The 25,267-nt window shown below is 44.0% G+C and overlaps 2 protein-coding genes across 7 annotated transcripts in view; one reads left to right on the top strand and one right to left on the bottom strand.

Moving 5' to 3' along the window:
- The window catches only part of CCDC85A (coiled-coil domain containing 85A), an 83,870-nt gene extending 61,325 nt beyond the window's left edge, over positions 1 to 22,545 (bottom strand). For 2 of the 6 annotated variants that reach the window (XM_062609437.1, XM_062609454.1), the window contains exons 1-2: positions 21,859 to 22,545; positions 18,365 to 19,280 (exon numbers count right to left, since the gene is read on the bottom strand). In XM_062609437.1, coding sequence (XP_062465421.1) covers positions 18,365 to 19,280; positions 21,859 to 22,077 — 1,135 coding nt within the window. In that variant the 5' untranslated portion in view covers positions 22,078 to 22,545. Of the gene's footprint in view, positions 1 to 7,895; positions 9,132 to 18,364; positions 19,281 to 21,858 lie in introns of those variants that run through there. The other 4 variants (XM_062609446.1, XM_062609464.1, XM_062609484.1 and 1 more) reach the window with 3 other exon arrangements.
- Positions 1 to 25,267, top strand: part of EFEMP1 (EGF containing fibulin extracellular matrix protein 1) — a 378,486-nt gene that overhangs the window by 195,737 nt on the left and 157,482 nt on the right. The gene's annotated exons all lie outside the window — the stretch shown is intronic.

Here is a 25,267-nt window from a genome sequence, read left to right as displayed (position 1 = left end):
ATCTCGATGTTGGTACAGGCAAAAGTCAGCCTTCAAGGCTGTTAAACCACAACCGTGTCAGGTCTGGATATGATCCCATGTTTAACTGCAGGCTGTTATTTTACAGAGGTAGAAGACACATGCACTGATTTTTTTACCAATATGCAGAAGAAATTAAACTTATTTCTCACTACACTGCACCCAGTGTAAACAAAATATAACTTAAATAGACAACAGTAATCAAGTGCTGCATTAAAGCAGCCCTCAGAGGATGACACTGTGTATTAGCAGCACTCAGAGGACAGACAACCCTCTCACAACCGACTCTCAGCTGGGCTTGTGTTGTGTAAGAAACGGGGACAAACCATTCTTCATTTTGAGGATTCTGGCCAATAATATCTATGACTTTGATCTACATAAAACTTCTTTTGCAATGCCCAAAGCATAGTTTCCAACCCCACATTTAACTGAAGCTTACTTATCAACATGGTCTGAACTTTAAGTGTGCATCAGGCTCCATGAGCCACATGATTTCTGGTACTGTCAACTTCAATGAAGAAGATTTTGCCCTTTAAAAACCATACCCTCATATTAGCAAATGCTGCTTTTACACTTACAACGAGAAACACAGCGACAATAGCATCACTTCAGCGCATTACCTTAGAGCTTATTGTAAACTGCCACAATTCAGGGCCAAAGATACAAGGATGCTCACAATGAAACTGAAATCTCGATGCATTAAGACTGCAACCAAACCTACCTACTAAGCTATTTAGCTTTTTTAGTTCAGAGTAACATGCAGTGTCCCTGGCCTGATGGATCGCTCTGATTATGCTTGCACATCACTATGCTTTTAGCAGCTCTATAACACCGCAGTGTGCTGCAAGCCATCTGGATCTTCCATGGATAGTCTTTGTGGGATCCTTCTGCACTGCTGGACTTTTTTGCCACGTTGTTGAATCTGTCCAATTTCACCTCAAATCCCACCAGACTGAAAAGGTGCAATGGATTTTGCACTCTGAAGAGCAATGGCTGACTAATACTTAAGAATACATATTGCTGTAGAGAGAACTTATAAAAAGAACTTAGTTGTTTATCAGCAAAACTGAGAACCCAAATAACTGGATTACCTCTATTCTTGCCTGCTGGCAGTCTAGATGGTTTATAAAAGGCAGCAAGAAACCACCTCTGCCCCATAGAACAGATAGAGAACTGTAGTTCTTCATCTCATATTAGACTTTTAGTTGGTCCTCCAGTGTAACTGATTTTTCAACAGCAGCAATAATGAAAGGACCCGTAGTAAAGACTTTCACAAATGAAGATTACTTGAGTAAAAAAGTAGACAGAAAACATGGTTTGCTTTGTCCTTGTTAAACAGGAGAGCTCACATTTAGTAGCAGAGTTCAACACAGACCAGATTTTTCATTCTTTGAAAAATCCAGTGTTTCCTAATGAGAATTCTCTGCCTTCCAGTGTACAGGAGGAGAACCGTGCTTTACAGAAAACTCTGGTGGAAGAGTAAAGGGTGTATAAGAAGAAATTCACATTTCTACACTATCAACTGCTGGGATTGCCAAAGTAGCTGCAGTTCTACTTCTCCATTCTCAGCCACAAGGAAAGACTGCAGTAGGCACCTTGAGGTGCTCAAGACCCCAAAAGCCCCAGGGAGCTCAGAGATGCTATGGAAGTAAAATTCCTGAGTACCCACCATGAGTCAGTCAGGATCAGCACCACCACATCAGCAGCTGCACCACAGCTGGCAGATATGGTAATAGCTGCCCTATTTTTCATCTGACAGAACAAGAGGGCAGGATATCAACTGATATCTGTGATTGACTAAAACCTGCACAGTCATTAACAAACCCCTCCAATTACTGTATTTATCACACACAAAGAAGTGAATGTAAGTGGTCATTACCTGCATCATTCCCAGCAATTTCAAGTTCAGAAATGCTGGAGCTCTGCTTGCTTCCATAATCTAATTCTGCTGTCCCACACCTCCATTTTCTAGGTAGAAGCAGGACTACTGTTAAAACCAGTGCAAGTTTACCTAATCCAACTTTGGGTAACTGGATGATGACATTTCCCCTTCTTCAGAGTCCTTCACTTTACAACATACACACTCCTTACTATAACTCTGAATCTGTCCAACCTCATCCAGTTTCTTTCTCTCAAGGAAAACCCCTCAGAAATTACAAATTCTTTTATAAGCAGCTTTATCATCTGTGCTCAGGAGGGTGCAACTCAAACCTTCCACATCAGACACAGCCTGCTCCCATTACAGCTACAGAACTACCTCCTGGGTGATCTGTCCTAGAAATGGCAGTCGGCTTCTGGACCCAGTTTCAGGAGGAGGAGAAAGGAGATCCTGTCCAGTGCATCCTTCTCTTTGCTTTCCACTTCCAGCTCCCCCTGTAACCCCTCTGGGGAAAGCGTGCTCTGCCTCCATGCTCTGAGCTTGACTGGGGGAGCTGCTCACTCTCCTTTCCTGGATACTGAGGATGCTTCATCCCTTGTAGCGTTTTACAAGGTATATGGATGGTCAAGAGCATTACAAGGCAGCCCAGAGAGTCTAAAATGCTTCCCTGCTACTGAAAGCTGTACTCATATTGTGCCTTCAGGGAGGGCCAGCCCTGAGATGAGTGATCCATGAAGGCAGCACCCCAGGGACAGAAAGGCCATCGTCATTTTTTGACTGTCTTCAAACCTGGATTGAAAGTCTTGATGCCAAATATCAATCTGTTGAAGGCAGGAAAGAAAACTTGCAAGATTTTCTTCAGATCAGAACATTATGGGCAAGAGGGATTGCTGCCTGCTTCCTCTGGAATACATTTCTAAGTGCCAGCTCAGATTTTCATGATACCACTTAAAAAACACAAACAAGTGCTTCTAGTAGCCCATGAACTCGGTGGGGACATGCAAGTGTATGAAGTCAGCCACCTGCATAAATAAAAGCAGTATCAAACCCTAAATGATTTCATTTGTTCCACCATGATCTCCAACATGACAACACAGTGAGCCATTCTGTTTGCTGAAGCAGCAAGATTCCAGCACACACATCCTCACACACATGCAGTCCTACAGCACAGTACTCGGGAGTCTGGAACAGGCAAGCAGTCATTGATTCCAAGTAGCAAGAAGTGCTTCAGGTGCTGGTTTAACCCAACCTGCCCTTCTTCCCAGATAGGACACACGAATGCTTTCTGGCAGCTTGGCTTTCAAAGTTTGCCCAATCACACCCTCATGCTCCTGGATAACAGCTGCTGGGAAGCAACAGGGCAGCATAAGACCTGTCATCAGGCTGGCACAACTCCTATGCCTTCCAGTGCTTCCCTCTGTGGCAGGTGATCCAGGTGATGCTCATCACATACCCACTTCTTGGCAATGCACTTTGCTTCAGGAGGACCACATTAATGAGAACCCTTGCTTTCTCACTGCTGTGTAAGAAGAGGAGTTTTAGATCTGCATCACTCCCTGAGAGAACTGTTCTTGCTCATTTCTAAAGTTCATTAACAGGCCAGTTAGCCTCCTGCTCATCATCTCTCATGCTGGACAAGAGTCTAGCAATGTAGACAAAAGGATACAAAAGTATTCTGGCTATTCTACTAACCTTTCCAGCTATACCAAACTCTTCAAACATTTCCAGTTTCTCTTAATTGTATAAGTGTTGCTATTGCACAGTTTTTAATGCAGCCTGACTTCACATGGCTCAGACAGAAGAAACACTATCACGTAGAAAGTGAACACAAAGCATGAGATGTGACCAGTTACCATGTGAGGAGTCTGCACACTGTGTTACGGGATTCCATGTCTACTGACAGTGATATCCCAAGAGTTCAGCTTAAAAAGAAATGTACTAGTTTGACCCTTTCAAAATATCTGGAAGTGTTCTCATAAACTCTTTTGTTTCTATGAATTATCACTATTCCATTTCCTACTGGTCCCCCTGCATTTCTAACTGCTTCCTGGTCATTTTTCTTCTTCAGGCTTCACAGTTCAATATCTTGACCTACATCCAGTAAATGTTTACAATGACCAGAATGTGATAATCCCATGCTGGAGTTATAAAACTGCTTAAATACATTAGGAATGTTTTTACAGGAGAAAATTATATGGCTCTGCAGAAAATCTTACAAGCAAAGATATTTAGACAAGTGCTATATCAGAAGTAGCACCATATGTTTCCATACTTCAGCATGAAAGACAAAATGCCTGTAAAATGAAAAGCTACTGCCCTGCGAACTTAAAAATACACCATTACTTCAAGCACCAAATAATCAGAGCAATCTAATTAGGAAGGGGATAATTAAAAGCCTAACAGATTGCTAAATCATGCTCAGGACACACAACCTGGTGTTTGCTCCAGTTTGTAAGATTAAAATAGTAACAGAGCCAATATCTCTTTAATCTCCGCCCAGGTTTGAAACACTAAATTGCACTCAGACCACATCTCATGGTAAGAAGTGCCATTAAAAACTCACTTCTTCGCATGGCAGGAAGCTGCTGTGATTGCAGTAACTTTCTACTCAGAACAAGAATTGTTACTATAGTCCTGTCATCACATTTCATGGGCTGGAAATGTTTAGGCTGTCATTTCTGAACGTCAAAGCCCGATTCCCCACCGAGTGCACATTCCTATGGAGCCTGAAAATCCTGGCCTGAATTCTGATGGGTGCCATTCATAAACATTTTTAGCAATGACTCTGCTACAGTTACTCTGCACAGGAAACCTCCATCTTTTTGGCAGAGAGTGAGAGCCTTTCCCCAGTCTTCCCTCAAACACAGCCACTGCTTCACAGACTTGAAGTAAACACTTCAGAGTGCAGCGTTTGATAGATAGCAGCAGCAGCCACCTACCTGCTAGAAATGAGTGTACAGGCTTTCAGCCAAAACATCTCAAATTACACCAGCTCTCTGGTTCCTATCCACATCTGCCAAATCACACAGATGTGCAGACTGGGGTTTGTCACAGAGATTTATATCTGCTAAGCACCACTGGCATATTCACAAGATAACACACTATTGATTGATACTGAGGACCAAATCACCATCTTGCCAAAATACTGTGTTCTCCTCCTTTTCAGCACGTAACACCTTCCATTTTCAAAGCTCATCCTGATAAAAGATGGATTCTCTTTTTGATTGCCACTCAGCAACTCTAAATCCTCAGCTGATAGCTGACCATGGCTCTGATTCATCTCAGCATCTTCATCTCCCAAATAAAGGCAACTACAGCTACACAACTACTCTGCAACAATAAGAACAGGCCACAAGAAACAAGACAGACAAATATAACTTCCTCTAGTAAGGCTACCACAGCACTTTATGTATGGATTCACTGTAAATCACTTTATGGGCAGGGATGCTTTTAAGCACCCTGTAAATCCAAAAGGTACATTAACATCTTCTAATATGCTTGCTGCATTACACACACAAAATAGCTTTGTTCCCCACTCACCTGGTTAGCATACTTCAGGAAGCTCAGGAAGGAAGGAAGCAGAGCCTTAAAAGTTGCTTTTGAAAGGAAACACATTGAAAATGTTTGTATCAAGCTAAGTGTTCATAAAGGTGTTTTCTAGGCATGTGAGCAACCTCAGCCCTAGTTTTTACACCCCACTCAGAACCAGACTAATGTAAAAAAAAAAACTGTTGGAAAAGTGGGATGATGCAATGGAATAATCAGGGAACCTGGATTTAAGGTTTAGTTGGTGGCTGATTCATCCTGTCTCTTCATTTGTTTAGCTCATGGTTCTTCATACACCCGATGATGATCAGTGTTTGTTTCATTGGTAACTTGTTTTGAGAACTACAGATAAAAAGCTGTAAGTAATAAACAGGAACTACTAAAAGGTGTAAGTGTTTACTCAGGTTAACAGCACATCCTTTAGCTCTTTATACACATCAACTTCACAAAGCCATTTTCATTGACTTTGTACAACCATTATCTTGGCTACAATCATTCATGCATGTAAACTGATGCTAATTCCACACCCTGATGCTATCCTAGTCAACACACCAGTGATCTCCAGGGCTAGTACTACCACTAGTTAATCCATCTCCAGCTAAAAAGCCAAAGCTCTTTAGTAAAGAGCTGCTTTATCTCCTAACAGTCACCCAAAAGTGGTTCACGACTGCCTTCAGGCTCAAACTCCACAGTTAGAATCTGGAGAAAGAAAAGGAGTTTCTCATGGCTTTCCACAGCAAGTAAGCAAAACAAAACAGCAGTGCTCTCCTCTCCTCCTGCTCCCTGGCTGGTACCACAGTCCCCACCTCTGAGATCACACACTTGCTGTGGACCTTTCAGAAGCTCACAGGGCTCACTGAAACACAGAAGCAGGCTTATACAGCACAAACCAGAGCAAAAGGGGTTGGCCCAAAAGACTGGGCCTGAACAGAACAGAACTATTGAAATGGCAGCTCCCAGAAGATGCAAAAATGTCATTAATCTGATGGCCAACATGGCACAGATTTTGAGTCTTTCCCTGTGCCAGAGGTTCATGAATTCAGCAAAACTGAAGCATACCAGAGACACACAAAAATCACAGAAACACGGAAACATAGAGTAGTTTGGGTTGGAAAGGACCTTGCCATCATCCAGTTCCAGCTCCCTGCCATAGGCAGGGATGCCTCACACTAGACCAAGTCAGGCAAGGCTCTGTCCAACCTGGCCTAGAACACTGCCAGCTATGGCAACCTGTTACAGTGTCTCATTACCCTCCCAGCAGAGAACTTCCCCTGTTTCAGTATGAACCCATCGCTCCTTGTCTTACTGCTACAATCCCTGATGAAGAGTCCCTCTCTAGAATAGATATCATTGAACATTTACTCTGGAGGCTTTCAGATCTGATATATATTTGGGTTTGGTTTTTTTAAGAGTTTGTGGCTTGGAGGGTTAAGTTTTCTGCACAATACCTCATTCAAAACATGTGTTCACAAAACCAGAGCAAGGTGACATTATACAAGATCTGATGATGCCATACAGAAGGAAAAGAGAACCAACTCAGCAGTGAGGAGCACACCTTAGTGGATGCCCAGATCTCTGAGACTGCTCCCCACCCTATGGGAACAGGTATTGGCAAACCTGCACGCAATGAAGTGGATACCAAGCCCTACCTGACTGGCCGTCACTAAACCCTCACACCTCCACAGTCAACCTCCAGCCCAGCTTACTGGTTTGCAGCTACCAGGCCCCATCATGCATGGTGTGGAGGATAAACACCACTGGAAATGAAAGCAGGCAGGCACCCCACCTCAGTCAGCATCACACCAAGCCAAGATCTACAATCTCATCCACCCCTGGGCCACCACAGATTTGCAGCTGGCTCGAGACCTGAATTAGATATGCATTTGGATTGCTAAAGGGATGGTGTTGACATGCAGAAGAGAGCTGGGCCTGCAATCTGAAGGTCAAAGAGCTACTTCTGATTTACACTATTAAAATGGAGAAATCTATGTTTGTGAACATGTGTGCAACAAATGTCTCTGGATGTGGCTAAGCCAGAGTGTTCTCAGCTTTATCCTGTCCAGATTCCTGATCGGACTTCTGCAGCAGTGAAGAAACTGTCTCCCACTACCACTTTCCCACTGCGTTCCCACAGATGTGATGGGATACAAGCTCAGTACTCAGTAAGCACTGTATTGACAGTCACGGCAGCTAAGGAGCAAATCAACCAGCTGGTTTATTCACCATCTCACTAGTCTGACTATTCACACTCCTGAGGCACCTGAATATCACACTGATGGTTGACCAGTGAGGCTCAGGGTTTGGAATTAAGATGCTGCTGGTTCCCTGAGAACAGCATTTCCTTCTGCACACAACATAAACCTTGTTTTGCTCACTCCAGGCAGTGAAAATCTACTGATCACTTTCATCTTCCATTACAGACCCTTCCCCATGGGTTTCAAGAGCCTGTGCATGAAGATGTATTGCTGAGCAGCACTGCAAGAACAAATAAATCAAAAGTAACAAAATTTGGGGGGTATTCAAAGCACTTCATTAAAAATGTTAAATTCACAGTCAACACTGTCTCTCCTGTCACAAGGACAGTGGGCATCAAAACATCTCACATGAGGTTTAAGTGACATGTGGGGTTAACACCCAATATTGATTTATTGAGAAACAGAGCTGTCAAGTGCACCTCCACCAAACACAAAGCAGAGCCAAGGTTTGTTACGTTTAAGGTATAGATCTTTCCACGTTGATAAAGTCAACAGGTATTTTGATCTCAAAGCCAACAGAAATGGTTTCTCATTCAAACAGTCGTCACTGATCCTTCAAATATCCATTTTCCAAACTGGTATCAGGACCAACACTGTTGGCTTTGTTAAGCCATCAAGCAACAGAGATGGAGTTGAAAACGTTGCCCAGAAATCTGACTCCCAAAGTACACATTTCCAGGCATAGGCTGATAAGCGTTAACTTGTCTTTTAAGCACAAACCACTTGGCTTAATCTGGATTGTTGCAAAGTTATCACAAAAGAGGCTCAAGCAAGTCCTTTTGCACTATGCCTCTTTTTGAGCTTCCCCTTTTCAGTATTCCACTGATCAACAACCGGATGTACTTACAGTAGTGTGATCAATACAAGGAGTTAGCACCTACCCAACTCATTCTTGACAAAAGAAGGATGATGGAGTGACTTAAGAGGATAAAACCCTGAGATCCAAGCTTCCAAGAGAGTCTGATCAGTCACTGCCATGCTGTCACACAATCCAGCAACTCCTTTTTATCAGTCTGGATACAAATTTTCAATACACTCTAAAAGGTTACAAGATCTTTCCGTTTTCTTACATTCATAGAGAAGGTAAAACACACAATACCAGGGCCTTAATGCTGAAATTAGGATTTATTTTGATATGCTCAGGATGCTTTAGCTCTCCAAAATATTTGCAGCACATGCTATGGTTGCAAGTGATCAAAATGTAGCATTCAGCATCACTGACTGCACTGTAGTAGACCAGGTGGCACGTTCCAATAACAAGGAGCAAACCAAGAAGTTCTCTGCACCTCTACCTGGAGGACACAGATTCTGGTATCTTCTGCTGTTTAGTCAAGACTGCAGAACCTTTGGTCTTGGTAGCTGGAGAGCTGGTTAGGAAAAAGCATATTGTTGCTTTCATGGTTTCTTTATGGACTTCACAGTATTGCAAAAACCTAAAATTCAAAATTCAACTTCAGGTTACAAAAAAAGCTGAAATGGAACAGGCAAAAAAGATGAATGACAACAACAGACAAGTGACCAGATCACTGCAAGCACATGGATATTCAAGCTCCTTGCTTCTGTCTGGGCATCCAATCTCAGTAGAAATCAGGTGCCAACAAGGAGTGAAGTGCTCAAATACTTCCATGGACCTAAGCCAGTTTTCAGGTTCTAGCTCACAGCATTCATACACTGTGCTTCACGTATGCAGCTGCCTTCAGCAAAACCTTCCTTTCTCATAAGGAACCAGTATTTTTAGAGACCCATCCTAATGTGACTGGTAATGTTTTCAGACCACAAAACCCTTAAGATGGATTTTGAACATCATTAAGATTCATTCACTGTAAAACAAAAATAGACTCAGAAACCAAGAGGGGATGTGGGTCACCTCCCAGTGCTTTTCTCCAGGCTTCTCTGAACTTCACCTAAATGTGAGCTACATAGTGATGAATCAGCCCTGAAGCCTCTGTGAAAAGCAGATATATGTATTTTGTTTGAATCCAAGTTTCAAGTACATGCTCCACGAGCCTACAGCAAGGGCTGAGCAAGGCAAACGTTCACAATCCATAGGAACTTAAAAGAGATGCAGTGGATGAAATCCAGTGAGTTTTGAGTTCAAACATTTGAAGGAGGTGTCTCTCTACTGATCAAATTAGAAGTTTGGTATTACAGGCATAAAAACTCCGGAATAATTTTAGATAACCTTGAGAAAGCACCTGTCCTGTCTTTAGAAGATATCTGAAGGGGGCCTATAGGGATGCTGGGGAGGGACTCTTCATTAGGGACTGGAGTGATAGGACAAGGGGTAATGGGTTCAAACTTAAACAGGGGAAGCTTAGATTGGATATAAGGAGGAAGTTCTTTACTGTGAGGGTGCTGAGGCACTGGAATGGGCTGCTCAGGGAAGTTGTGAATGCTCCATCCCTGGCAGTGTTCAAGGCCAGACTGGACAGAGCCTTGGGTGACATGGTTTAGCATGAGGGGTCCCTGCCCATGGCAGGGGGTTGGAACTGGATGATCTTAAGGTCCTTTCCAACCCTAACTATTCTATGGTTCTATATTCAGTACTGCTGCATAACACATGGCTCAGGATGCTTTTTCAGCTACAATGTGTATTTACTCATGACACTACTGTGTTTGACTAGTCTAAATAACCACTTACATTAGTACATGGACTTCTACTAGTCAGTATTACAAACCTTGTCACCATTTTACCCACTCTAACTTGACATAAGATTCATAATATTTTGGTGCAAAGTTCTCAGAAATCATGCAAATGAAAACTGAAGGCTTGAAGAAACCTGTACTTGCTGACATGTAGAGGTACAAAGCTGCTGGTTCCTTCCTCTCCCTAAGGATATAGAGAAACCCTGCAAATATGCCCAAAGTTTTCTAGTAGAACTGACAAGTTGAATTAAGACTGTTTGTTATTCACAGCCTTCACATGAGTGTTCATCTTTGAAGACAGCCCAGCTCAAGATAGCAGCTTTCCATTCACAATCAATCCATCTGAAAACATTTTCCTGCTGCGTACCAAATGCTCACACATCCCAAATGATGATGTGACTCCCTTCTGTGTGTCTTAGAGAATTAAAAGCACTTTAAAAAGACTTAAACACAAAATGTGCACTAGTGTCATTAGTGTGTTTATATTTTAAAGACAATTTAGTATAGATCCTTCTCCCCATGTTACACTTGTAGAACTAATCTCTGAAATGGATTACTGTTGTTACTAGTGTATCCTGTTGGCTTTTAGTCCCACTGTCCAAGGCTTCTCCCAGGCTAATCCTTCCCTTTGCTCATTTCATTTGGTCTCTTTCTATTATGACACCGTCTGAAAATCCCATCATAAGTGATCAGATTTCAAAAGAAGACCTGGGAATAGCACAGAGAGGGGAAAGAAGGATGAATGTTTTTCTCCTCTACCTAAAGATGCTTTCAGATTTCTTTACTGTGAATACCCCAAAGACTACAGAAGATCCCTAATTCATGCTTATGAAGGAATCAAAGAACATAACTAAGACCCTTCACAACACTTTAAGTTTGCACTAAGACTGCAGACTGTATTAAGTCCTCGAGGAATATTATAGGCCACAGCTGGAGAGTGAGTGTGTGGAAAAACTGCCTCCACATACAAATGAATAAGGACCAAAACCATCTTACAGTAATCAGAAATTACCACACTGGATCAGACCAGTGCAAGCAGTATTTTATAATACATTTAGTATTTTATTATATATATACATAGGCAAACACACATCCATATTTCACACACACCCCCAACAAGGACCAGGACCAGCTGTTTTAGAGGCACACAAAAACTTTTGCCATTAACAGCAATGGAATGACACACTGGAGTGAAATTCACCCTCAGTTTCTACTACTTAGAAGCTGATGTTCACCTTAGAGCAAATGAATCAGATCTCCCAAACATGAAGGATTCCCATTTTACCTTGCATTTTGCATGACCCAAAGGGCCACTTCACACTTCTCAGGACTTTAACTGTTGTTGGGCTCTGTGTCATTGCACAGCAACGAGGATCTGGCTAAATCTGCTGGTGTGGCTGAAGAGTTCAGTTACACCTGAGCATCCTGTTACAATACTTCTCCAAAGTGCATGGTACAGTGCTCTATCCTTGTCTTTACTAAGGCTTAGCACCACAGTGATCTCTGGACAGAGAAGAACACTGTTGGTTCCACAGTGAATTATTCTACAGACTCAAGTATAAGGTTGTGGCAAAACCAATCATAGCACAAGCACCGTATAACTTGGTTTTAATCTTTTCATAAGTATGGAGGTGGTGTATTAAGATGTACTTCTTTCTGCACTAAGGCAAATTCAAAGCTCAGTGTGCCAGTCCTAATAGATTCTCTTAACTGAGGCACCCTTTAACTATTCAAGCAGCACACACAGACAAGATTTATATCAAGATCATGACTTGAAGATAATTCTCAATGCTCTCTCAGAAGCTATATAGATATATATATATCTGTGTATATAACAATAAGACCTAAGCTGTGCTTCAGTTTACTAATTAAAACATGACTTACTACCTCAGAGGACAATGAATTTTTATTGCTAGAGTCATTTTTATAGGTACACAAAGCTTTATTTACCTCATTAAAGCCCTTATAATGTGAACGCTTCACTGTCCTTCACTTCTGTCAGCGTCTGCGCACGCTGGGTGGGTGAATGGCACAAAGGTTTAAGCCCACATTATTTAACTGCTACCCTCTTTCCTATTTGTTAACCAGTTCAGCTCCAATCCTTGCAGAACCTACAGCAACTCCCCATTGGTAACTTCCTAATAAGATAATACATTAAAGATCCCCATTGCTAGCTAGAAGAGAAGAGACAGGACACTCTTTGATTAACACACATAATATACCCTACAAGGTCGAAGTCCTTAAACAAGCAGCATTTACCAAGAGTTATTATGATGTTCTAACTCTGCATTATAACTGACAGAGTTCAGAGAATCTGACAATTTAATCACTGTAATATTTCTAAACCCATATTTTGCTATTATAAAACCACTTTTAACTCAAAGCTCTGCAAAGGACTGTGTTAAATGAGGTCCTGGCCTCAGGTTAAAGGTGCTCTCTCCAAGCACAGGCTCAGACACAGCTTTCATGTGAGGACTCTCCATTCTGGCACTAATGAAATAAAATAGAATCAAAATGTGCCCACAGATTTCAGGCAGCCAACACTCACAGCCCTGCGAGCTCCAGATGAGCTCTCACAGGTAAAAGCAAATACCTTGCATCTTGACCCAATCATCATGAGAAATAAATGATCTTCTCTACGTACCGAAACAAGCTCCCTCTCACTGCTCAGACACCACGTTATTGGTCACAACAGGCAATGAAATAAGCAGAAGTAGTAGGAGTGTGTCAGCCCCATCTCAGCAAAGTGAGGGGATGCCACAGGGCTGGCTTGCAGGGTGTTTGTCAAGGCACTGTGATAACAGCACTGTGATCTATTGTCAACCTTTCACTTCTGGAGGTCTATGGATAAACATCGGTGTAGTTCCAGCAGAGACCCAGAGCAAGAGCTATGGCCACACACCTCAAATTAATCAGCCAGCAGAGCTGCTGGTTAAATGCTTAGGAGATAAGGGCACCCCTCACAGGTCTGAAGGGAGAGCTGCTGAATGGGCTCTATCAACACTTTGGTGCAACTATGGCACGCCACAGGAGCTGAGGGATGAGTAACTAACTCACTGCAGCAGCTGTACACTTAGCACCAATTCCCTCCCACCTTATTAACACACACACTCATTGACTAACACAGACCTTGCTCACAAAGATACATGGTGTCCTGGGCTCATCTGTAACAGTTATTTTCCTCCTTCCTTCCTATACTGGTGTTCATTTAAAGACAGTATGTCTACATTCCCTACTCTGATTCTTGTTTCCATCAAAGAAAGACTGAACCAGCATCAAGTCCTTACTGCCAAAGTCATCTATGGTGCAGGGTATGCAACCTAAGGGGAAACAAGAAGGATGAGACTTGGAAGTAGTGACTCTACAGAAAGGGCAGTGTCTCACACTTGGCTGGGGTGTACTCAGTCCTGTGAGAAGTTGTTCAGCTGAGCTCTTTTCCCACTGTAAGATGTAGTGCCACTGCCTATCTAGCACCAGCTAGACAGGGGTAGGACCAAACCTCTGCCAGCAGCACCAGTCTCATTGCCATTTTGATCAGCCACTGAACTTCCCAGTCAGAGCACTGGAACATCCATGTAAGTGTTTGAAATTAGGTTAAGTGTCTTCCCATTAACACATCAGCACTTTGGCTGGAAGGATGATCCACCTCATATTAAAACATTCAAACCACTACTGGTTTTGTCAGTGAAGTTAAGGATCTGTAAATGCAGACTCCTTCCCAAAGCCCTACAGTATGAGTTTGTAGTAGGCTCGTTGTTTTGATACTGCAAGACACATTTTCAGCTTGATAAATTACTCCACAAAAAATGAGTTGGGTAATAAAGGCAGCGCACTCCAGTCACATACATATTCACGTATATACCCCAGTTCTCCTACAGTGTGTAATAGCTCAAGATAGTTTACAAGCTTGACATAAACCCAATGGAATTCAATTGAAAGACTCTGATTGACAAAGTTTCAGAGCTCTACACTTCAAATAATAAGCTTCTGGAATAAATAGTAGATGATTTCATAATGGCAAGCAAAAGAATCTATCAATCCTGTAGCCTCTGCTTACACAACAGGCTCCTCTCAAGAGTCAGTAAAGCTGTATCAGGCTCCCAACAGCAGAGTGCAGATGCAGAGTGGTGGATGCCATCAGGAGAGCTCAAGTCACACACAAGGCATCATACACTGCTATTAATGACAGGCAAATTATTTCCATTATAACTTTAAGGAACATAACACATAAACAACCTACACCATAACATGTCATCATTTCACTCTTTGGCCAGCAGGATGTAAGCTGTTTCTACCGAGAGGCTACCAGTTAACTCGGTAACATTATTACATGTTTTCCCTCTCTGAAGTCATGCTGCAGTTTCCTTTTTACCCAACACAGCATTTTCTGAGTTTATTTTCCTTATAAGCAGCATTTTTACAGCAGAAACTGTTCAATAGTTAAGCCAAGTCTCCATTTAGCCTAGAAATATCTTTGCTTAAAGGAGAGGGGCTGTTGCATTTGTTCTGCAAGAACCCTCACACCTCCAGCAGCACACAGTGTTAGTCAGCAGTTTTACTTCTCCTCATTAATAACCTCACCAGGAAGCAAAAAGCACGTATGAAAAGCCTTCTGATGCTTTCCTTTCACACCAGAGTCAAAGCCCAGAGTAAAACAAAGGGCTTCTTAAAATAGAAAGTTCACGAGAAATTGCTTTGACTAAAACCCACCACTTAGACTGCAACTGCTGAAAGCACGATCATTTACACCAAGCACTTCTACCCCACACACTATGTCAGAGTCAAACCACCATGTATTATTCTCAGTTGCAGAAATGTTCTCTTTGAAGTGTTTTTTACTGCTGGCATCTCCTAATTTCAGCAGCCTTTCTATCCCAAATAAGCCGGTGCCCATTACCCAGAACCTTTAGGTGTGAGCACAGCAGAAGGTTGTTGCCATGTTTTAGTTGCTTAAAGGCTTTCAAACGAAAATACATGATTTCAGTTAACAAACATCAAGTCACATTTAGAGCTCTCATCCCAGTTTCTGTCACTCTAAAGGTTGAGGACATCCAGTGCAGAAAAATATGTAGGAGAACCCTGAAGTCAAGTCTTTAAAGCTTTATAAATCTTATAAATGAAAGCTGACATGTCATACAAGAAAAAAATACTCAGATCAAACCTTTGAGCATAGAAAATGAGAAGAATTAGGAAAGGAAATGTTATCACCTCATCCTTTATTCCTTCAGCTGTGCCTACGGACCAAAGGCGGCTCCAGACTGAAGTAACTTCCTGCATACCTCATGACAGCTTAAAATATGCAGGAAGCCCAAACAATTAATGCACATACCATATCCTGTAAAGCAGGCAACAGCTACACATCGTATTTCTGATGGCACTGTAATGTTAAATTGCAACTGCATTAACTTTAGCTTAAGGGCTTGGCAGAACCCTGCAAACACTCCATTCCCCATGTCGTTACATACAGCCAGAGTTCTAGTATAGATTAATTGCACATTACTCAATACATTGCTTCCCTGTGGTCACACAAGTGCTGACAAGACAAGAACTCCTCTCAGACCTGATTCAGGGTCCAGTTAAGAACAAGGAGGATGGGACAGGCTTGTACTGAGCCTACCAAGTTCTGATTACTTTATTCCTTTAGTTACAGAGGAGTCAAAAGGTGTTAGTATCTCTTCGCTATTTGTCACTCTTGCTGCTCAAATGACAGTCCATGAGAACTACAATAAGATTAGAAGTGCCGTTAAAAATAACCACCTGTATGTGCAATCATACTGCAAGTTGTAAAACAAACTAGGCTCCACCAACACAATATAGTATGCTTACTACATGATTTTTGGATAGGAAACAAAAATAGCATCCTTTTATATTCCTGATGGGAGTTTAGGGCCAGGTATACAGGCCACTTTCTAACTCCTGTTTTCAGAGTTCCACCAGTCCTTACAAGAGACGCAAAAGATCAGGATTTTCTCTACAAGGCACAGTTTCCATCTCTACTCAATTGGCAGGTTCATGTATATAGGCAGACTCAGAACAGGCACATTAAGATCTATACATTACGTTAGCAATAACAAGTGATAATAGTCACCACTTCCACTGCTTCCATATTAACTGTTCTTCACACTTTTACAGCAGCTGGCGAAGGCAAAACACAAGCACTCTGAAAGGATTCAGCCTTGCTGTGAAGATCAAGTATGTTCTTGAAGTTTAAGGCTTCTTCCTCAGAGCAAAGCTGTCAAGAGTTTTAGCACTGTCCAAGGTCAGACAGAAGTCAGAACTAAGCCTCATGCTTGCATCAAACTATATAAATATGAAAGGAGAGAGGTTTGACATCCTACTGGTGAGAGAAGTCCTCTGCAAGAATGATTATATAAAGCACAGGACAGGCAAAGCTCTGATTAAAGTCAATAAACAGACTCACAAATCGCCAGCTGCCCTCTCCAGCATCTTGTGGCCCAGGTCCAAATTGCAGATAGCTCAAATACTCTGCACAAAGGACACCAGTCAACTTGGGTTTAAAGTAGCAACTGCTTTCCTTGCAGTCAGTAACATGGCTGAGCTCTTGACAAGACTATCTGGACTGAAGAAACACCAGAAAGTCCACCCTGCTGGGAGCAGAAACCCCATCCCTTTGTGCATGAGTTTTAAAACCTCAGATCTCCTTTGTACATAACCAGTGATCAGACTGATGAACCTTACAAATGCAACAAAGAAGCCATGTGGGGAAGTCTGGTTCCATACTTCATGTTACTTACAGCCAGGTCACTTTTAAACAGAAAGAACTGGATGGAGAAAGAAATACAGTATTTAACAGAAGTTCTTGTAAGACAAACTTGTAACTTGTGCATTGCATGTCTTCACAGTCATACACTCATCTCAATCATTTTAAAATCATTAAATTAATCTCTACATTTAGCCACTTTGGGTTCCTCAGCCCTGTCAAGCATATGCATTTACCTGACAGTAATCTGGATTTACCCCTACAGAGCGAGTTATCTTAGCTGAAGGCATTCTGCAACACAACTTCTACAGCTGCTTATAGAATACAAAGACATGAACTCCATCCCAGACAGTTTACTAAGACAAAATCATCACTTTCCACAGAGCTTGATTTCAAATCTAAAAGTAAAGGTCTGAGAAATAGGTTTGCAGCTACAATGCTATTCTCCTTCGTGAAAACAAACTGGAGCAGACTACAAAAATTCTGCCAAGTCTCTAAGAAGTTATTTCTATAGCATGCTGAACTCTGGTTTAATAATTTCCTTTGCTGTGTTTCATTCATTTCAGTATGTTTGCAACTGTTTGTCTTAACAAAATGCTTCACTGTGACTACTTTAAATCATTTCAGAGAGAATACACAGCTCTTAAAGCTTGTGCTTAGAACCTTGTTTATTTGGTATCATTCTAAAATGCAGCAATAACACAAAACCCCAACCTTAAGATCTTCCTTCATTTTTAATTTATTATAATTAAACACATGCAAGCTCAAGGCTTTGTGAAGCTTTAGGAGCAGACTCATTTATATTGAGACCAGCTCATCTGGGGTCTTTTCCAAACCTTATGGAAAAGGACAGAAGCAGCCTTCCAGCAACAAACAGGAAATTCTTACATCTTTAAAGCTACAGAAAGAGGAGGTTGGGAAGGTGGCAATGAAACGGAAGACATTCACCTCCATTCTGCTGACTCAAACCCACGCAACTCCTCTCTGATGTACACAGAGGTCTGCCTAGGGACAGAGAGTTTATGCCTACCAGCCACAGAACAGGATCACAGCCAAGAGCTGCTCCGTGGTACCTTACACCGACACTCAAGAGGTACTTTTCCTCTGCTTTTGTAAGCTACTCAACACCTACTGGAAGGACTCTGATTACATCACTTGCTAAAGGAATAATGCCAACACCAGACTTGGTACATTTCATTTCACATAAAATATTATTCCTTTTCCAGAAATAGCTGGAATTAGCACTGAAACTACCTTAGTAATTTTCAAAATGAGTTTTCACTAAAGGTATTGACCCACCATTCATTCCATTGTATATACTCCTGTGGTGAGGTGACAGGTCATCTGTTACTTGTCTCCTGAGGGTACCTTCTCTGCTGCCTCCACTGAGATGTTTGAGATGCTCTGGACTCCCTCCATAGTGTTGTTTGAGATGCTCAGGGCTCGTACCCCTCACTTTGTGGAGATGTTCTGTACTTCCACTCAGCGTGTGCTTTTGAAGATGATCTGGGCTGCCACTGCTGTGCTTTTGATGCTCAGGACTACTACCCGGCCTCTGCTTTTGAAAGTGTTCAGGGCTACTACTCAAAACATGCTTTGGGATAGTTTCTGGGCTGCTGCTGCTGTGCTTTTGTTGTTCAGGTGCTTTGACAATGGTTTTGTGATGCTCTGGACTCGGTCCTTTCAGGTGATGGTCAGGACTGCCAGAGCTCCTCGGCTTCTGCAGGTGCTCTGGGCTTAAGCTGCGGTGTTTCTGATGCTCAGGGCTTCCTTCACCCCGAGTTTTCTGGAGATGCTCTGGACTAGTACTTGGATGATGTTTATGATGGTCTGGACTATCTGTGCTTCCTGTGCTAGACGTACTACTCCCATCACCAACATCTCTGATGTAAGCACTTGTTGCAGTTAACTGGCACAGGCTGATCTGGCTGTCAATAGAGCTCCGACTGCCTGCTCCACCACCCTTCTCCTCATCCAGCAACACACACAATTCCTTCAGCTCCAGGTTCTCCTTAACCACTTCTTCTTGTCTCACTTCCAGTTCTTTCAGCTTCTGTAAGTATAAGGCAACCTCTTTGTGCATAATACTAGCGCTGTACCTGCCCAGTCTTTGCCATTCTCGGGACACCTTCTTGCCCTTCTGCCTGTCATCATCCAGAAAGCAGCAAAGGTCTCGCAGTTCTTGGTTATCTTCTTGCAGCTTCTGGTTGATATCCTTTAAGAGAAAAATTATCATAACAGAGAAGCATATAAAAGAATAACATTATACAAGCTAGCGAACAGCCTGCTATAAACTCATCACCTAAGCATTCAAGCAAGGCACAAACAGGTGCATGTGTAGATCTGGCAATATTATGACAGCATCATGCTTCAAACAAACAAAACCTGGAGCTAATCTAGAAGGGCTCAAAGACAAACTTGTGATACAGCATAAAAGTTCTGATGCTTAATTCATTTTCATGCTAATCATGAGAATAATTTAGTTTCTGACTTAGCAAAGATCATCACCTCTCTCATGATGATCTCACTCCCCTGAGGTATATTCACCTGCAAGTTAGAGCTCAACAGAACTGCAAAGTACATCAGAAACTGTAATCTTGCTTAAACAATTTCTTATTAACATTTACGCTCTCTGCTCCCTAAAGCAGATTCACATGGAAGGATGAACATTTGAGAGATATAGAAAAACCGAGCCTTTCTTTGGCTTTGTTTCAGATTTGCATGACAGAACCTTGTCAGGCGTTACTTAACCAGGACTGCTTCAACCACTCTGCAATAAAATAATCGGCTGTCACAGGTTTTTGTTAGGAGTGAAAATGAAGTACATGATTCCATGCCCTTCTCTCAGGGAGGAACAGTGTGAAGCAAATGCTCTGAAGCAAAAATGTTCAAGCTATTGCTACAGGAGAATAATGTGCCAAAGAAAACATCTTCAGTATTTTAGCCTCCTAGTTTTACTAAACTGGCTTGTGACCATGTTTACCTATCTCCCATCTAAATATTCATTCCTTCTTATGTAGGGCATGAGAAATAGAGATTAGCCACAACTGGCAAAAAATTAGCCTTCTGAAAAGACCAGTTTAACACTATTTCTTAAGAAAAGGAAGCTTTTGTAACTCTACTGCCTGTGTTTATCTGATCTTTGCCTCCAAACAGCTTTGAACTTGACCAATTTCAACCCATATTTGACAAAGGAAACATTTCAGTGAGTCTACAAGGTACCCTTTAAAATCTGGGCTGTGAAAGGGATTTTAAATGACCCCACAGTGGAATAAAACAGTTGTGGAAGCCCACAACCCGTCACTCAGAGGCAGGAGGTAGCCAGTCACTGAAATCAGGCACAGCTGCTCATTCTGACTCAGACCAGTTACTCCACACAGGACAAAGGAGTGGATGCCCAGGCACCAACCCAGGGCTCAGGGAGTCATTCTCCCCAATTCCTTTTCAAAGTTCCAGCTGAGGCATCTAAACAAAAGGTGGAAGTGAAACATCACTTAAGCAGTTCAGAATGGAGAGGAATTTGTCACTCCTTCCTACACATCTTGGTCTGTTTTGCTACTTATCTGGAAGACGCATAAATGTATATGATATCACCTTCACACATAGCTGTAATTCAGCTTACATTTAACACTTTAAGCTTTATTTTTACTAAGGTACTATCATGGATGGGTCTTTTCTACCCCCAGATTGTCAAAAAGAGGGAGGGGAGACATACACACACATTCCTACTTTGCAGAACTTGGGAGATAGGAACAATCTTCCCCCACATGCTATTTATTTTATGCCATACTGTTATCAAAGATGCTTTCTCAATCTTTTAGTTGATTAAAGCCATTCTGCAAGTCAAGAACTGCCTTCTAATGTACTCTTACATAATAATAATTCTAAAGCCCAATCTACATCTCTGTTTCCCCTCTCTTTCCCTCCAACCTCACCTCGCTGAAGGAACTTCCTAAAGACAAGGTCCTCTCTCAGAGCAACAAGGTATAAAAGGTTCTGTAGTCCTGCCTGCTTTAAGATAACTTTCTAGGTCTATAATACACGTGTACATACTAAGTCAGGGAAATTATCTATAAATACTCACACTGTCTTCCCAATCCTTGGAATTGGGAAGGAAACATCAGGGACTACGCTCCCCATCCAACAAAAGAGTTCAGTTAAGAAGGGTCATTACAGACTTGGTCTGCCCCTGACTGTAGCAGGGGCTACAGTACAATCGAAAATGGCTCGATCGGAGATGAGTTACCAGACATCTTCTTCAGACAATAAACTTGGGATTGGTTCTGATCATCCCAAAACAGAGCCCAGGGGTTTACCACCACCTGCCACATGCTGCTCTGCAGCCTGGAGATGAGCAGCTCTCTCCAGCAAGCCCATCAGATGAGTAAGTCATCTTAAGACAGTGACAGAAAGCAGACTAAGCTACATAAAACCTTTTGAACCTCTACAGCTCCACATACTACTCTTTCACGTACACTTTAAGGCAGGGTGGTTTAACCTGCCCCAAAAGCAATGAAGTCTAACACAAAGGTGACCAGACTTAAGGGGTTTATCAACCCAAAGTACACTGAGGCAGAGCATAAGAGAGCCATGCTCCACAGACTGCAGGAGAGCTGGGTATATTCTCCTAACCAGACCCTTGCTTTTTAAGGGGGCTCAAAGGCTACTTATTCACTTTCCAATGGACTCTCGGTAACGGCTCCTCCTAGAACATCCACCTGCTGAGATCGCTCCCGGCGGGACACCGAGACACGGCAGCAACTTCGGGGCTCCCACCCTGCCCACCCCGCTACCTTCAAGCCGCGGATCTCTCCGAGGTGGAGCTGGAGGCGGCGGTTCACCTCGCGGATGAGGTTGCTGTGGTCCAGCATCGCGCTCATCTTCTCGGCTTCGGCTCGGCGGAGGCTGCGGATCAGCTCCTCCTTGCTCCACTTGAGCAGTTCCTCGTCCGACACCTTGGACAAGTCCTCGGCCGGCGCCGTCCCGCAACTTTCCGACGCCACTTTGGACATGGTGGCACCCGCGGAGGGGGCGCCCGCCGACCGCGGGCTACAACCGCTCTGCGGCCGCCCCACCGCCGCGGCGCTCAGGGGAAAGGGCGAGCGCGGAGCCCGCCGGCCGCTCCCGCGGGGGCACCCCCGGCTCCAGCGCCCGCGGCGGCTGGGCCGGGCGGGGGGTTACGAAGGGAATCGCTCCCGGCTCCAGAGAGCGGATCCTGGAAAACCGGAGGAAGAGGAGGAGGAAAGGGTGTGGAGGAAGCCGAGCCACAGGCTGGGGAGCAAACTTCCCCCGTCGGGAAGGAGGAAAAACACAAAATAAAAGGAAAAAGAAGAGGGGAAGCGGGACAAGCCCGGCTCTTTCAACAGGTCAGCGGTCCTCCTGCCCGCTGCCGCGGCGGGGCTGCCGGGGCGCGGTGCCTCTCACGGTAACCGCCGCCCCTGCGCTGCGGGATGCGGGCGCTCCATGGCGGTGCTCGGTCTGCGCCCGTCGGCCGAGCGGTCCCCGCCGCAGCGGGAGGAGCGGCAGTGCCGGGCGCGGGGCTGCTCGCGGCTTTTCACACGTGCGGGAGGGGGGGGCGGTGCTGGCCCCGCACGGCTCGCGGGCGCCACCTGCCGCTCACTGCCCCGCTTGGCACCGCCGGTACCTGCCTCCCGCAGCACAGGGGGCCGGGCGGAGCGCAGCGCGGCCGCTGCTCGGGGGAGCCCCGCGGGACGGAGCTGCCGGGGCTTCCCCCCCCCGCCTCAGCCCGCAGACCGGGCCCCGGTGCTCCAGGGAGCGGCTTTACACCGGGAAACGGGGGTGCAGAGGCAGCCGCCCGCCGCTCAGCGCGCTCCCCGCGCCGGGCGGGAGGGGAGGGCGCATTACATCACCGGCAGCCAGCGCCGCCTCGGCTGTACAGAGCTGTGACCAGACACAACTAGACACAGCCCCTCAGTGCAACTCTTCACTCGAGCTGAAGGTCGCTCGAGCTCCCCGCAGGAATCAGGGCTGGGATGTTTGCATTTCCTCTTTCAGAACACTCAGTGGCGGTGCTGCGAGAGGTTTACATGTCCCAGTTTGCTCGGAGATACAAAGACTACATCAATCCGCCTTGCTGATGATTTGAGAATGGAACGCGATAATCCACTCATGCTGCTTACAAAGACAGATGATACGATATAGTTCGTAGTGGATGAACTGGAACTAGTAGGTGCATAATTGGTTGAATTCCCATTTTTTAATCACTCCGAGCAATCCCCTGCGGGCAGAGAAGACTGCCTCCCTCCATGGGCTCTTGCCACCTCCAATTTCAGTATTCCATAATTACTCAGCATGAAAGATTCCAGGCTCTGGAGGGGGAAAATGTAAAGTGCTCGATATTCGGGGCTGCAGATGCAGCCCCACGAGTAGGGCTGGCTCTGCAGGAGCTGCACAACGCCTGCCCTGTCTGTCCCTGTCTCTGTCACCATCCCAGGTGGCTCCTGTGGCATTTTGCTGCCCCAGGCACCTCTCTGCCTTGCCTGCTGGGAGAGCAGCCCATGCCACAGGATCAGATAGCCAAGGGTTATTTTCTGCTCCAGTCCTATTTAAAAGTTGCAAGAATGGTCAAATCAAACACTGTTTAGTCCTTTGTTCTTCTCCCCAGACTATCAGCTGTAATTTCATCACAGAGTTCTGTTCCTATGCATCACAGGCTACACTTTGCGTTTCCACTATGCCAACAAATCCAACGCATTTTCCCTTCCCAAGCACATGCAGAGATGCTCTGCCCATTGATCTGCTTCCCATGTACCTCCAGTTTCCCAGTGAGGTGCCAGACCCTGCTCTGACCCGGTATGACCACCTTCCACTCCTACCAGTCGCTTGCCAAAGCCCCATTTTGGGTACAGGCTGCCACAAAAGGAGAATCACCCCTACTACAAACAGAACCTGTGCCAAGCCGCAGTATGAACTCTGATGTCCATCACAGTCAACAAGGGTTCCAACAGAGCATGGAGCTCTGCCATCATGAAATCCCATTTCCCAACCAGCACTAAGTATTGTGTGAAATATTTATTTTCTCTGAAAACTCTATCACTCCCTTAAATCCTCTGAATACTTCTCCCCACTCAAAAGAACAAAGCTGTAGATAAAAGCATCTGACCAGTCACAACAAAAATACTGTAAAAGGCCATGAAAAGGAGCTGTCATCTTTCATGCCCAAATATATTCCGTTTTAATGCAACTCAAAAAGAACAGCTTGGGGAAAAGGCAGCAATAAATGAAGGCTGTTCTTATTCTTCTAATTCAGCAGTATATTAGTTGAAAGGTCAGACGATGTTGGAATTTTAAAAGTTCACATGTATTTCTTTCCATGGAATCAGCTGTTGACTGAAAAATGCCTGATAATTTTTAATCCAAAAGCTTTAGGAAAGAATGTCCCCCTTGCCTCAACTCAGTGTTAATGGCATTTCTCAGGAGTAGCACTCCGTGGTTTCTGATCATGGAGTGCCATGGAAAGCACGGATTCAAGAAGTACAGCTTCAGAAAATACCACGTTCTCCATAAGCCTGCAATTCCTCCACATTTGTCTTCAGGGGGCACAGGTTTATTATATAGACACAAACTTCCAGTACCTAAAGGGACTACAAGAACCCTGGAGACAAGGGCCTGTAGGGACAAGACAAGGGGAATGGTTTTAACTTGCCAGAGGGCAGATTGAGGTAAGGCAGAAGTTCTTTTCTGTGAGGGTGCTGAGGCGCTGGCACAGGGTGCCCAGAGAAGCTGTGGCTGCCCCATCCCTGGCAGTGTTCAAGGCCAGGTTGGACACAGGGGCTTGGAGCAAGCTGCTCTAGTGGAAGGTGTCCCTGCCCATGGCAGGGGGTTGGAACTGGATGAGCTTTAAGATCCCTTGCAACACAAACCACGCTGGGATTCTATGAAACACAAAAGGAAAATTCATAAAGTGTGACCATTAGAAATAGTTAAATAAAGTCAAACTTTCAAAATTTGGGAGAAATGTAGCTCTAATAATGGAACCAAAACCATAGCAAGCGGAACTAATCTGTAATGCTTCTATAAGGAGAACATCTAATTTCACACTCACGCTTGTGTAACAAGATCAAACAGAGAGTGGGAAGTGTGATAGAATTATTCCATCTTCTGGCAATTTTAAAACTTTACTTTCAGATAGTCCATCTTCTGCTCAAACACTGAGCACTTCAGAGAATCACAGAATCAACC

Source organism: Pezoporus occidentalis, unplaced genomic scaffold, assembly GCF_034315485.1.
Source record: "Pezoporus occidentalis ecotype Australia unplaced genomic scaffold, CSIRO_AGI_Poc_V1 ctg10, whole genome shotgun sequence".
In the NCBI taxonomy this organism is placed as follows: Eukaryota; Metazoa; Chordata; class Aves; order Psittaciformes; family Psittacidae; genus Pezoporus; species Pezoporus occidentalis.
This window is presented reverse-complemented; position numbering and strand designations above follow the sequence as displayed.